Raw genomic sequence first — 12,667 nt, 5'->3', positions numbered from 1 at the left:
AACTTTTATTTTATGAATTAGAATATTTCTAATACAAATAGGAAAAAAAGATCCATTACCATATTCTGATTTATCCTGTGTAAACATTCTGAAGGTCTTTTCTGTCCCCCCCACCCCCCAAAAAATTAGTCCCTCAAATCGACCACCCCTGCACAGGGCAGAAAGAATTTCCAGGAATTCATGGTAAAACTATTTCTTCCTTTAAACTGATGAAAGTCGAAAACACCTCACTGATAGTCTTTCTTCACCTGCTATAGTACAGATATTGAATATTTTTATTTAGGACAAACTGGACCTCATCATAAGTCTTTTGGTAAAAATGCAATGTCAAAATGGTCATCAGGGGGTGTGGTGACAACAACCATTTACAGTCATCACAGCAGCCATACTGGATGAATGATGGGCACCACTTTCTTTTACAGCCCAAAAAGCTACCATTAAGGTTATTGCTGAAAACCCCATGTCAATATAGCCAACTATTTGGAGAGGAGTAGAAATTGCAAAATTTTCAAGATATGACTTTCCATTCAGGATCAGCAAGAACAAGATTTTGAAGATGACAAGATACTGAATGTCAGATCGTCGCCTTTTTCATTTTAAACCAACTGAACATCACAAGACAATTTCTTATGAAAAGACCACATCAATATGATTTTCTCTTTAAGCAGAGTTGTGATACCAATATTTTTAAGATTGCTGCCTGCCATAGTGGCCACATTAGACATCATACTGGCATGATTTCTCTCTCATGTGTGACACGTGTGTACAGTCAATGTATGGCTTTGCCCATGGCAGGCTAGCTATATAACATATCAAGTTCTTTAGTAAAACCCCATAAAGATTATCCAAATGACTGCCATGACAGCCATACTGGAACTCAGGTCAGCACCATTTTCATTTAGAACCAACTGCACATCATGTGAAGTCTTTTATTGAAAACCTTGTGTTCCTATGACCATCCATTGAGAAGAAGTACTGATAATATTTTAAGGATGGCCACTGGCAACCATACTGGATTTCAGATTGGAAAAATTTTCACTGAGAACCGAACTACACAAAGCCTTTTAGTGAAAACATCATGTTAATCGGACCATCCATTCAGCAGGTGCAGTCATAACAACATTTTCAAAATGGCTACTGTGGTAGCCATATAAGATGTCAGATCAGCACATTTTTTCATTTAGGACCAACAAGTCCATGAGATGCATGAGTATGTAAAGATTCAAGACCATTCTCCAAGTACTTTATCTATCAAAGTAGTGATAACAAATTTATGCTAACAGATGGACAGACGAATACTGGACAAAGGATGACAAACTACAGAAGATCTTATAAGCTCTTCTGGTCACCGCTCCAGTGGCCTAATGGTTAGAGTGTCTGCCTCAGATGCAAGAGGTCGTGTGTTCAAACCCTGGCTGAGTCATACCAAAGACTTTAAAAAATGCTACTAACAACTGCCTAGCTTGGCGCTGAGCATCAAGAAGTTAGTGTTAGGACTGGTCGGCCCGGTGTCAGAATAATGTGTCTAGGTGGGACATCATGCAACATGTCTGTGGCATGATGCCCCAGTGCCAGACATCGCTATAAACTGGCTTACTGCAGACATCGTAGCGATATGACTGAAAAATTGTTAAAGCTACGTTACAAAATCTAACTCACACACAGCTCTTCTGGTCTATGACCAACAGAGCTATATAAAGCTACAGTATTTTGTTAATCACTTGACCATCAAATAACAACAAATTTTTCCCAACAATTCTGATTTTTTTGCAAGCATAAGGTATAACCTGTTTACTTGACTCAAAATAACTAAACAAACCATAGTATTTATTATAAAATAGCTTCAAACTGGTTAGTAAGGGTGCAAAATCCCCTGTAGCTTAGAAGGACACAAAACTTAAAATACTGAGCAATAACCTTGGCCTTCAAGAACGAATACTAATGTGTTTCATGCCTTGTGATGATGATGTAAAAGTATAACCAGTTACATCTCTTGATGGCTTTAAAGTTCAGAGTGGAAACAAATGAAAGAAAATTATTAAGCTGTGACCTTAACAATGAATACAACTTCTAGTGCTCATGTATGAGTATACAAACGTTTCTGGAGTCCACAATAGTTTTATCCTAAATCTCAAATGGAGCAAATGGGAAGGTATGGTGGAAAAAATTGAAATAAAGAGCTATGGCCTCAATCTTTTCACAAAGAAGTGTGGTACACAAACAAATCATGCCCACTAACACTACAGTGTGCTATATCAGTGATTGAGGTAAAATGTCTTGATCAAGGCATTATAATGATATTAAATAATAAATACTTTACCATAAAACTTCTGTTAATTTTCCCAATTTAAGGCAGTCTTCTGTATTTAGGGAAGTCAGGTAAATTGTTATATTGCATAAACCCCATCACTTACTTGTAGGTTTTTTCCAACCCTGAATGAGTCTTCAAATGCATATCCAGTTGACGCTTGGTGGGGAACTTCATCCTGCATCCATCTTCAGGGCAAATTTCTGTGCAGGGCCGCTCATGTAAGCGTTTGTGCGAGTTGAGGTTGTACACTGTAGAAAACTTCTTATTACAGAATTCACACTGGAAATACATGTGGTTTTAGCAAAATATGACAGAGTAAGAATACAACTACAATATCAAGTTAGTTATCAGTGTGACTTGCGTTATAAGTTTGAAAAATATGTTTCTGGCCAGTCGACCATCCCTGTTTCTCACTGCCAACCCTACCGTTCCTCCACCCTCACCCCAAGGTAAAAACGTTAATTTAAATTCCCGAAATTGATGTGTGCATCTAATTGAGCCAGTTTTGCCCATTACTTTAAAGTGCTGAGTAAATTATATATACTAACCATCATATTATACATAATATTATATATAATATTTAAAAAAATTAAAAACTAAAAAACTAACAACCTACCCAAATTTAAAACCAGTGTAACAGGAAACACATTTGGGGGCCTAATGTTTAATACATATCACACTGTAAGCACTGTTTTACATGTCGATTGTCACTGGTATCGTTCTTATACTGCATCTCTTAGCATATTTTATTTTCTCTCTGATGCAATTCAAAACCACCCTGAAGCACAGCACAATTTATTAAATAACTGACAATCTGTTACAAACCATTTCTTGATATTTTGGGGGGCCAAAAGTCAAGTATTATGTGCTTTCTTTGCTTTGTTAATGGCATTTTATACCATTCCTGACACTGATCAGTTGGGCATGGAATATATATATATATATATATACATACATGGCATATATATATATATATATATATATATATATATATATATATATATATATATATATATATATATATATATATATATGTATATATATGGTCCATAGACTCTCATATGAAAAAAACACAAATCTTAAACTGACTGAATTTTCTGACAGAATATGATGATGCTAAAGTAATTTTTTAAAAGTATTTTTAAAAATAGACATTCTTATTCCTGTAAAAATAAGTGGCAAAACAGCATCAGCTACCAGTTTCTATTGAAAATCTTTATTCTATTTGTAAATCAGTTTATAAATTTCTTTTAGAGAATTGCAGGAAAATACTATAACAAAACTACACTTATAAGCACCACAAAGAATAATTATAATGCTCAACAGATGCATTACGATTTCAATAATAAATCTGTATCATGAATTCAGGTACATACTATAAAGTCCTTCCTGCCCTCATGGGATTCTTCATGTCTCTTGAGCTTATAGTGGGTGGTAAATGCCCAATCACATCCAAGTTTGGAACACTGCAACAAGATCAACGTACAAAGTATTAGAAAGCAATCTTTGCATTAACGTCATTGGCTCTCTGCCTTACAGTCAAGGCATGTAGTTCTGAATTAAACTTACTGTACAGGGGCCATTATTTTCTTCTAAGACTTGCCATGACAATCATATGTGACCTTAGAATCTATTTCTTTATTACCCTACATGCAAGCCAAACACAAAATCTGATCAAGGAACTTCCTTTAGAACACAGTTTATCTATAAAACTGATGATTTCTTCAAGATGCAATGGTCTTAACCTTTGGCCTTTTGACCCCAAAGTTAAGTGGTTTCCTTCTTATCCAATATGCAAGTCAACAAAACTTTGGTGAAGGTACACAATCAAGAATTGAAATTGTACATATATATTTTTCTTCTTTATATAACAGTAACCTTTAAGCCCATAAATCCTAAAATAGTTCTTCCAAGTTGTTGAAGGCAGATCAAACTTAAGGACATAGCTCTTAAGATTTCTCTGAGGTGTGGACACTGTGTATGATTTTACCCATACAGATGGACAGACTGAAAGAACATGCTGCCAATGACTACTCTCTGCTGCTTCACAAGTTGAGTACACTCAGTGTATAGTGATTAGCTTTACCCATGGACAGACAGATAGATATCACATATCTTGAATGATTCTTCTGATGTGTGACACATGTACGATCAGTTATGGCTTTGCCTATGGATGGAAAGATCCATAGAACATATGGCTGTACCAATGGACGGATAGATTGATAAGACAAACCTTTCAAAGATTTCTCTCTTGTGTGTAACATGTTATGTACACTCTAGAAACTTTATGAATAATATTCCCACATCCTGGAATGCATAAAGAGGGATGGAACAGAAGATAGACAAATTGACAGACAAACACACATACATACCTTAAATGGTCGTTCCCCAGTATGCCGCATGTTGTGTACACTGAGTTTGGAGAGTCTCTTGAAAGCTTTTCCACAGCCTGGGCTAGGGCAGACAAAGATTTTCTTGGCTTTCTGCAGATCTACTGGCTGCATCTATATGAGGTGAAAAAAGGTAAACATCAAGGTGACCATCTCATAACAATAATACTGCAGGTAGTAACAAGATTGGTGATGAACAAATATTTGAATATTCAAATAATATTTGACAAATAATCAAATCAGACATTGGTATTCAAATATTCATTGCATCATTTATATATGAACATGTCTACTTCTGAGTTATTCAAACTTGAATACAGCCCACATGATATGTAGTGTCACTTAGCAACCATAACATTACACCAACACATTTTTCTCACCACCTCTTTATTTATCTGACATTTTGGGGACAACACCAGAAATGTAAGATAAATCATACAAGCAGCAAAAAACATCTTATTAGTCAACCCATATGGTATGCACATAAGGTAACTATTATTACACGAAGCTGGCGACCCAACAGAAGCCATGCACTAACCACTCATGGGAATGCTCTCAGTTGTGTTCCCAGAAGGGAAAAATGGCAAAATGGAAACTATGGCATTCCCAATTGACGCACAGTGTTATGAAAATCTTGCTATTTCCTAAAACAGGTAAGACATAGATCAAGGAACAATCTGAAAACAAATGGAAATTCTGTTTTGTTTTAATTAAAAACATGGTTTTGATAAATAAATGCTGCATATCCATGCTGAAACTTCTTGTTTTTCTACAGTTGTTTTTTTAATTATCATGGAAACTAGTAATTAAAAACCATATTCAGCCATTTTAGCCATTTGTAATTAGTACAACAATAGTACTGATGATATCAAACTTTAATTGTTAAACACACCTTTTGATATTTGAGAGCAGTTCAAACTCTGGAAATTTTACCAGATTAGGTCCAGTTTTCATGAAGCTGCTCAAACTTCAGTATGTAATCAACTTTTTTGTTTTACAAGCCATCATTTGTAAATTATAACAAAAATAATCCAAACAGCCTCATTCTCAAAACAAGTGTCAATGCACATGCTAGTCATAACATTTTATGAAGATCAAAATATCTCGGTTGAGCACACAAGTATGTATTCAACTGAAATTTTCTGTAATAATGGGGGCTAGGCTTTGACAAGCTATATGCTTCACAGATGTGGGAAAACAGGTTAAAAATAACCCTGTAATAGTTCTCCCATGCTTTGTCCATTATAAATGACTACCACCAATTATCTACAATCAACGATGGCAGATTTCATGGGTACGAATGGATCTGTATTTCAGTATATTAAAATAAAAACTTTTTAAAGTGCTTTCTGAAAAATATCTTCCTAAATTAACAAGTCAATAGTAAAGTGAGATTTGTTGCAGCTGCTAAAAGAACTTGTTTTAAATACGGATTGAATACTGGCAATAAATATTCAAATAGTAAAATCAGGTATTCATTCAATAAAATGTGGTGCAATAATATCCTATTAAAAAAGAAGACCCTTATCAACTACTAATGTAGCTACTGAGGGTGGAAATCAGAAATATAAATGGTAAAGGACCAAGTGTAATCCTCAATAGATATATTTATCTAATCCTAAGTAACAATAGAGTACTATCTCAACATCAACAGATCTATAAAAAAGTATAGAAAAAGAAATAGGGTCATACAAAATATCTGCAATGTTTAATTTATGTTAAATGAATGCACACTTTAAAAATAGAGATGGATGCAGCTGTTACCACTCCTGACCATGCATTGCTGTTTGCAAAAGTCCACAACAGAATACATGTACTTCCATCAATCATCCCTTCTGACAATCTGCAAAGTACTTTATTACCAAAGGCTTACAAAACTTTGTTAAGATGTTTCAGCTAACTAGTATACTGTAAAATAACATGCAATTTCCATTATGAAATACCTGTGTCTGTACGACAGCAGTGCCTACCGCTGAGGTTGGGATAGTCATAAACATACCAGTCTTTCCACCATCTTCCTTGGCTACTGGCAAAAGTAAGTAACCTAAAATTACACAGAAAGTAATATATTTATACCACACAATGAATATTCAGAAAATACTTGACAGGAAAGAGCTAAGCAAATCCCAAAGCCATACTCCTGGGACCTTTTCTTTCCAAAGTAGGACACATAAAATTTTCAAATTAATTAGTCTGGACCAAGTGCATTTTTCCTATTTTCAAAAAAAGTTGGGCAAGTGCTCATTTTCATGCCTTAATCACTCTCTAATTTTATCTCCTTTTAAATTAAGATGAAATTTCACACAGTATGTGCCAGCATTTTACTTGAGAAATATATTTCACCCATGCAAAACTCAGTATGAACTGGGCTAACAGGTCACTGATGTCTCACTTATATGGGTATGGCTGGATTAGAATTAGAACCTTTTGAGATTATTTTTTGACCTTTATGATTAGGGGTGAAACAATTCATCACTACATGGATGGATCAATACTTCTGCCATTTTGAAACACATATCAATATGAGACAAAGAACTGATACAAAATGATACAAGTTAAACAAACATTCAGTGATCAAGAATAAGACGATTAGTATCATATTTAAAAAAATTCCAGGTTTTTTCAAGGTTCAAAATCATGTTTTTCAAGGTATTTTATTTCAATAATTTTAAAGGATTCATAAATTAAACTGTATGTAAACACAACTTACTACTTACTATTACTTCATACGAGGAACATTTCTTGCAATTAAAAAAAAAAAAGATGAAATCAAGAGTATTATCATTGATGTCATTCCCATTAATACTAAACATCCTATATCAGGGCATTAGAATAAAGTAGTCATTGAACTATGCTCATTTGACTCTAATAGCACTACACTATTTACAAAGTCAAAAACATTTCAAAGTGAATTTTTCAGTTCTAGTAGTTTGTCATCAAACTGTGTTTCAAGAGCTCCAAGTTCGATGATTTTGTCCTTAACACTTTTCCTCAGACTATTTTATGTCATAATTTAAATTTTCCTATGGGTCTCTGCTTTCAATGCATAGTTATCTTCATTCAGTGTTTTCTTTTTTGTCCACTGTTCTCTTGCTCAAGGTTTTTTCCTCTGCTCATCCAAGTAAATGCTGTACTTACTGTAAGCACTGCCTGCATTAATAAGCATTTTTTGTCAAGTTGGCGAATTCCACCAGCATTTCTTGTACTGTCAATACTCACTCTCCTTCATAATCTTTAATGACGGAAAAAACCCTTTCACAGGCAGCGTGTCATGGGAAGACTTTACAGGACCCCAATTCAAAAATTCTAACTATGAAAATGAGATTTGAATAGCAATATACTTTTTAAAGTGAAACCCTGCTGTAAACCAGTCTGAAACCCACCTATGAATATTAAATTCATGGGAAAAAATCTAAATGTGGGCTCCTGTGCTGAGACCTCAGTATTTATACCCCAATATAACAAAAAAAGTAACAAAAAAATATTTGTTTTTATATTATCACTTATTTAAAAACAGCCTATCGATATTTTGAACTATTTAATATTAGCTATATTAATATTTCTCTCAGCTTAGCTGTATTCTATATTTTTAGATTTATCTCACTCATTGCAATTATTGTTTGTCCTATTTCCATTAAATCCAAAAAAAGATCCGGATCAAACAAATTTCATAATTAAGACTACATACAGTTTCTTTTATAAAACTTGAAGCTCTGTGTTTGCAGACATACCTCTTTCATAGAAAACAATTTTATGCTTAAGGTTTCTTCTCGTTTTGCTGCATTAACGACAAGTATGTAATTTACAAGGGCTAGTTTTTTTTCCAGCTGCATGTGACTGTAGAGCACTCTTTCCCAATGAACCCAAATCAATAGCAATCTGGCATAATTTGCATTTTGCAAAGCTGTCTGCAAAAGATCTCATGATCCAAACTTTATATTTTTCCTTGTCTAACCACTGAAGCTGGAATCGACAACCAGCCATTTTGAAGCTTACAAAAGATTCAAATTGAAACTGTGGCTACATCCGAAGTTCAAAACGTATGACTACACAGTGGCCAGTTGTGGAAATTTAAGGTCCAGGACAAACTAAGTGAGAGATCGTTTTTTTTCCTCTCTTTTTCTTATATTTAAATCTGCAAACGAAACTATTTATTAATTCCTTTAGGTTTCAATAGAATCAAGGCTTTTCAAGGTACCAAGACAAAATTCTGAATTTTTAAGGTGTTTTCAAGGCTTTCAAGGACAAATTAATTTTTTAAGGTTTTTCATGGTCCCCTACGGATCTTGGAATAAGTATAAGTCATTTGGCTTTTCTTTATTAAATAAAGAGTCCATTAGGTCGAGCTATCGCAACACAGACGTATTGTGTAAAAGACTTGGTTGTTAGTCATCTCTGTTCTAGCAATCGAACCCGTTTTTTGTACACAAGTTTCCATGTACATGAAAACTGCCATAGTTCTTGTGGGTTTTTAAAAAAAAATTAATATAGCAATATCTTCAAAATGTAATAAAAGACATGAAATTATTTGTGAGAAAACAAATTGTTTGCTTAAAACTATCAATGTACATTACAATTCTTTTCTCTTTGCATTTGACAAACTAGCAGAATTGTTTGCAACTGGTGATAGAACTTGTAATTAGTAGTTGTTGTTTTTGTAGGGTTTAACGCCATTTTTCAGCACATTAATGGTATTAATGGTGGAGGAAGAACCAGGAAAAACCCAGGAAAGCTAATGGCAAGCTTTCTCACATACCCACATTAGCTGAATGCAAGACTCGAACCCACTTGTAATTAGTCTTAACCCTTTAGCTACGACTACCGCATCTAAGCATCACCTGTAAATAGCTCCTTAACACCAATGACACATATATGCAGTGTCGATAAGCCTAGTTTATTACCCAAGTGTCGCTTATGTGTGTATAGTTCAGCAGTACTCGAAACCCCAGTGTCGCATCTATGCGGACGTGACTGCTACATTAACTAAACGTTGATTGGTTGAAAGTACAGAAGTTTACATACTTTTGATTATATAACCAATGAGAGGATTCTTTACTCAACATTTTGATATAAGTGTGAAAGCTGAGAGGTTAAATTTAGACACACTGTTGGGACTTTTCTGCACTTTATGAAACACATGTAGTTAAGACAAACAAAGATGGATTGCGATTCAGATATGAGCAACTTTAAAGGGTTCAGTGCAAGTGATATTGAAGAGTATAATGGATCATTCTTAGAAAATGGATCAGATATTGATATTAGTCCTGTTTCAACACCAGATGCAAGTGATTTTTAATCGGATGACGAGGCAGACATAGTCCCACTTGCACAATGGAGTTATGACCTTGCCGTGTTCGAGATCAATGATTTTGATTCTCATGGTGGTTCAATAATCAAGCTTGGACTAAGCAACGAGAAAGATTTTTTTTCAAGTTATTTCCTGAATGTCTGGTGGAAAAACTTGTGAAACAAACAGTTATGTCAAGAAAATAGGGGACCAAAAGCAAGACCCGAGGCTGAAATGGTATGAAAACAGCATCACGGAGATGTGGGCATATTTTAGAATATACATCATCATTTATGTGTGGATAATGACTATTTTGAGAGGTACCACTCTCAACTTTGTAATATAAAGTTGAAATATTTGAATAACAGACTATACAAGATGAGCTGTTTTTTATTTCACTGAAATCCAGCAAAAACTGATGAAATAATGAATATAAATGTAACTATGTTTTCATTGTCAGTTTCTGTAGTCAGCCTTGATGATGCTCTAGTATTCAGTCTAGAACCAGCCTCAGTAGTCTCAGAAACTGATACGATAGCACTCAGCAGTAGTGAAACTGCACAACAGCTGTAGTAGCTAAAGGGTTAATCACTAAGGCGTTTATTATGTTTTCATGCCATACACAGCAAACAGCAGGTTAACCAAGACGAGTCCAGCAACCAGTCAAAAGGAGCAGATGCAAAAGGCAGAAAAGACTGAATTAGAGTTACCTAAGACTTGAGGGTCATCCTGTGGAGTATAAGAATGGAGTTAGAGAAGTAGTTTTAAACATCTGAGGAAAACTGGAAACATTACAAACATGTATAATCATTTGAAATGGCATCACTGAATGACTGAAATTCCTTTAAAGATGACATGATTTCTGCCCCCCCCCCACAACTGTTAATCTTACTCCAATGCCATAACATGTAACAACCACCAACCCACTCAGATTGACTTAAGTTTTGAAATCTTGGATAATTTCTTCATAGTAAAGATCACAGACAATCACTAAGCATATATGATATCACCCTTTTTCAGTGGCTGATTCACCAGCCTTGAGAAATTTGATTCATACGCTAGATCCTTGCTTCATCATCCCATCAAGAACACATTTCACAGAGAAAGTCATCCCAGACCTATAACTTCACACAAGAGGAGAGGTGCAAAACACCATATCAGAGGCACAATCAGTAGTCTTTACTACAGATGTCTGGACTTCAAGGGCTAGAGAGTTTCATAACCATTACAGTTCACTTGAATGGTGCCTGAAAAGCTTTTTTATTCGGAGAAAACCTATACACGAGTCTCACACTGGTAAAAATATAGGAGCAATACTAGCTGATGCCAGTAAGGCATGGCAACAAGGCAACAAGTTACTTCCTAAAGAAACAGTACTGACAAAATAGATGTTGCTATTCAAGAGGCAAAGTTCACACCATATATCAAGTGCTCTGTACACAATATAAATCTAGCAACCCAGGGAGGGATGCAAGATCACCAGATGTCATGCCTTCTTGTGACGATCTTGAACACTGTATCTTTTTTTTTTATCTAAGTGCAACTGCTACCGTATTTACCGCATATGTTGGGACACGATAAAATAATTTTTTTTTTCCTGTCCCAGAACTTATGGTGAAACATTTTTTCACTTTGGTCATATGTCCCAAGACTTAAGAAATGAAATAAAATTGTATTGGATTTGTGCTTCCCCCCACCCCACTGCACGTTGCAATAAAATAGAAAAATAAAATGTTGAATTGATAATAAAAAGAAAGAAACTAACCTTGTGTTGTTATCATTTATTCCTTTTTTTTCAACATCAGCGTTTAAGAATAAAATATTTCCACAAAATCCGTAAGCGTAGAATTCTATACTGTAGCATGTATCAATTATGTCCGATACCACACACCACGTTGTTCACATGAACATTGAGAAGCAATTGTGTGTGGTTGTGCTCCAAAGTTTGAACATGTTATCCGACTGAAAACTGGAGCCAACAAAATCGCAAACAAGAGGGAAATAGTCAACCGATATCTTGAAGACACCATTCACGCATGATACGGTGTTGGGTGTAAAATAATCAAGATTGAATTATATCCAGGTCTACTGTATGACAGTATGTCGCAAATAAAAATGATCATTTGAAAACATATTCACTTAAGTGTAACTGACAATCTTTCCACCAGCTTGGGTTACAAAATTATCCTTACTATTTACCCGCAGACGTCAATAATACTTTGTATTAATTGTAACCACAGATGCCAAACACATAGAACAAAGAAGCCCTGGTGGTGAATAAACACGACTGGCAGCAATCAGTTAACTCCTTCTTTGAACCTACCGACAGGAGATCAAAGACAAAAGGTGATTTTTTATTACAAAGCAAGCCGATCTCAGAAGCCGACTTTGGTTACTTTTTTGTTTTGTTTGGTAAAGGATATCAATACAAAGGTTATTTTATTGCACAGCAAGCCGACATCGGAAGCTGACTGGATTTTGTGAAGTAAGCCGATTTTTATATATATATTTTTTTGTTTAATATACAAAGGCAGCCGAGATATGAAGAAACTTGGGTTTCTTTTCAATTATATTCACGGGAATTTTGAAACTAAATTGAAATAATGGAACAAATTTTGACGCAATATAGTGCTTTGTGCACAGATGTCGATGAATTCGCAAACGAGAGGGAAATAATCA

General features: G+C 34.8%; 1 protein-coding gene across 1 annotated transcript in view; it reads right to left on the bottom strand.

The window, feature by feature from the left end:
- Window positions 1-12,667, bottom strand: part of LOC149785032 (uncharacterized) — a 66,286-nt gene that overhangs the window by 41,442 nt on the left and 12,177 nt on the right. Inside the window, exons 2-5 of the mRNA XM_089978737.1 lie at window positions 6,645-6,745; window positions 4,684-4,815; window positions 3,688-3,777; window positions 2,415-2,590 (exon numbers count right to left, since the gene is read on the bottom strand). Of these exons, the coding sequence (XP_089834863.1) occupies window positions 2,415-2,590; window positions 3,688-3,777; window positions 4,684-4,815; window positions 6,645-6,745 (499 nt within the window). The remainder of the gene's footprint in view (window positions 1-2,414; window positions 2,591-3,687; window positions 3,778-4,683; window positions 4,816-6,644; window positions 6,746-12,667) is intronic.

This window comes from Sinohyriopsis cumingii, chromosome 13 (genome assembly GCF_028554795.1).
Source record: "Sinohyriopsis cumingii isolate HCF-2022 chromosome 13, ASM2855479v2, whole genome shotgun sequence".
Classification (NCBI taxonomy): Eukaryota; Metazoa; Mollusca; class Bivalvia; order Unionida; family Unionidae; genus Sinohyriopsis; species Sinohyriopsis cumingii.
The sequence above is the reverse complement of the archived record's forward strand: the minus strand, read 5'-3'. Positions and strand labels throughout refer to the sequence as shown.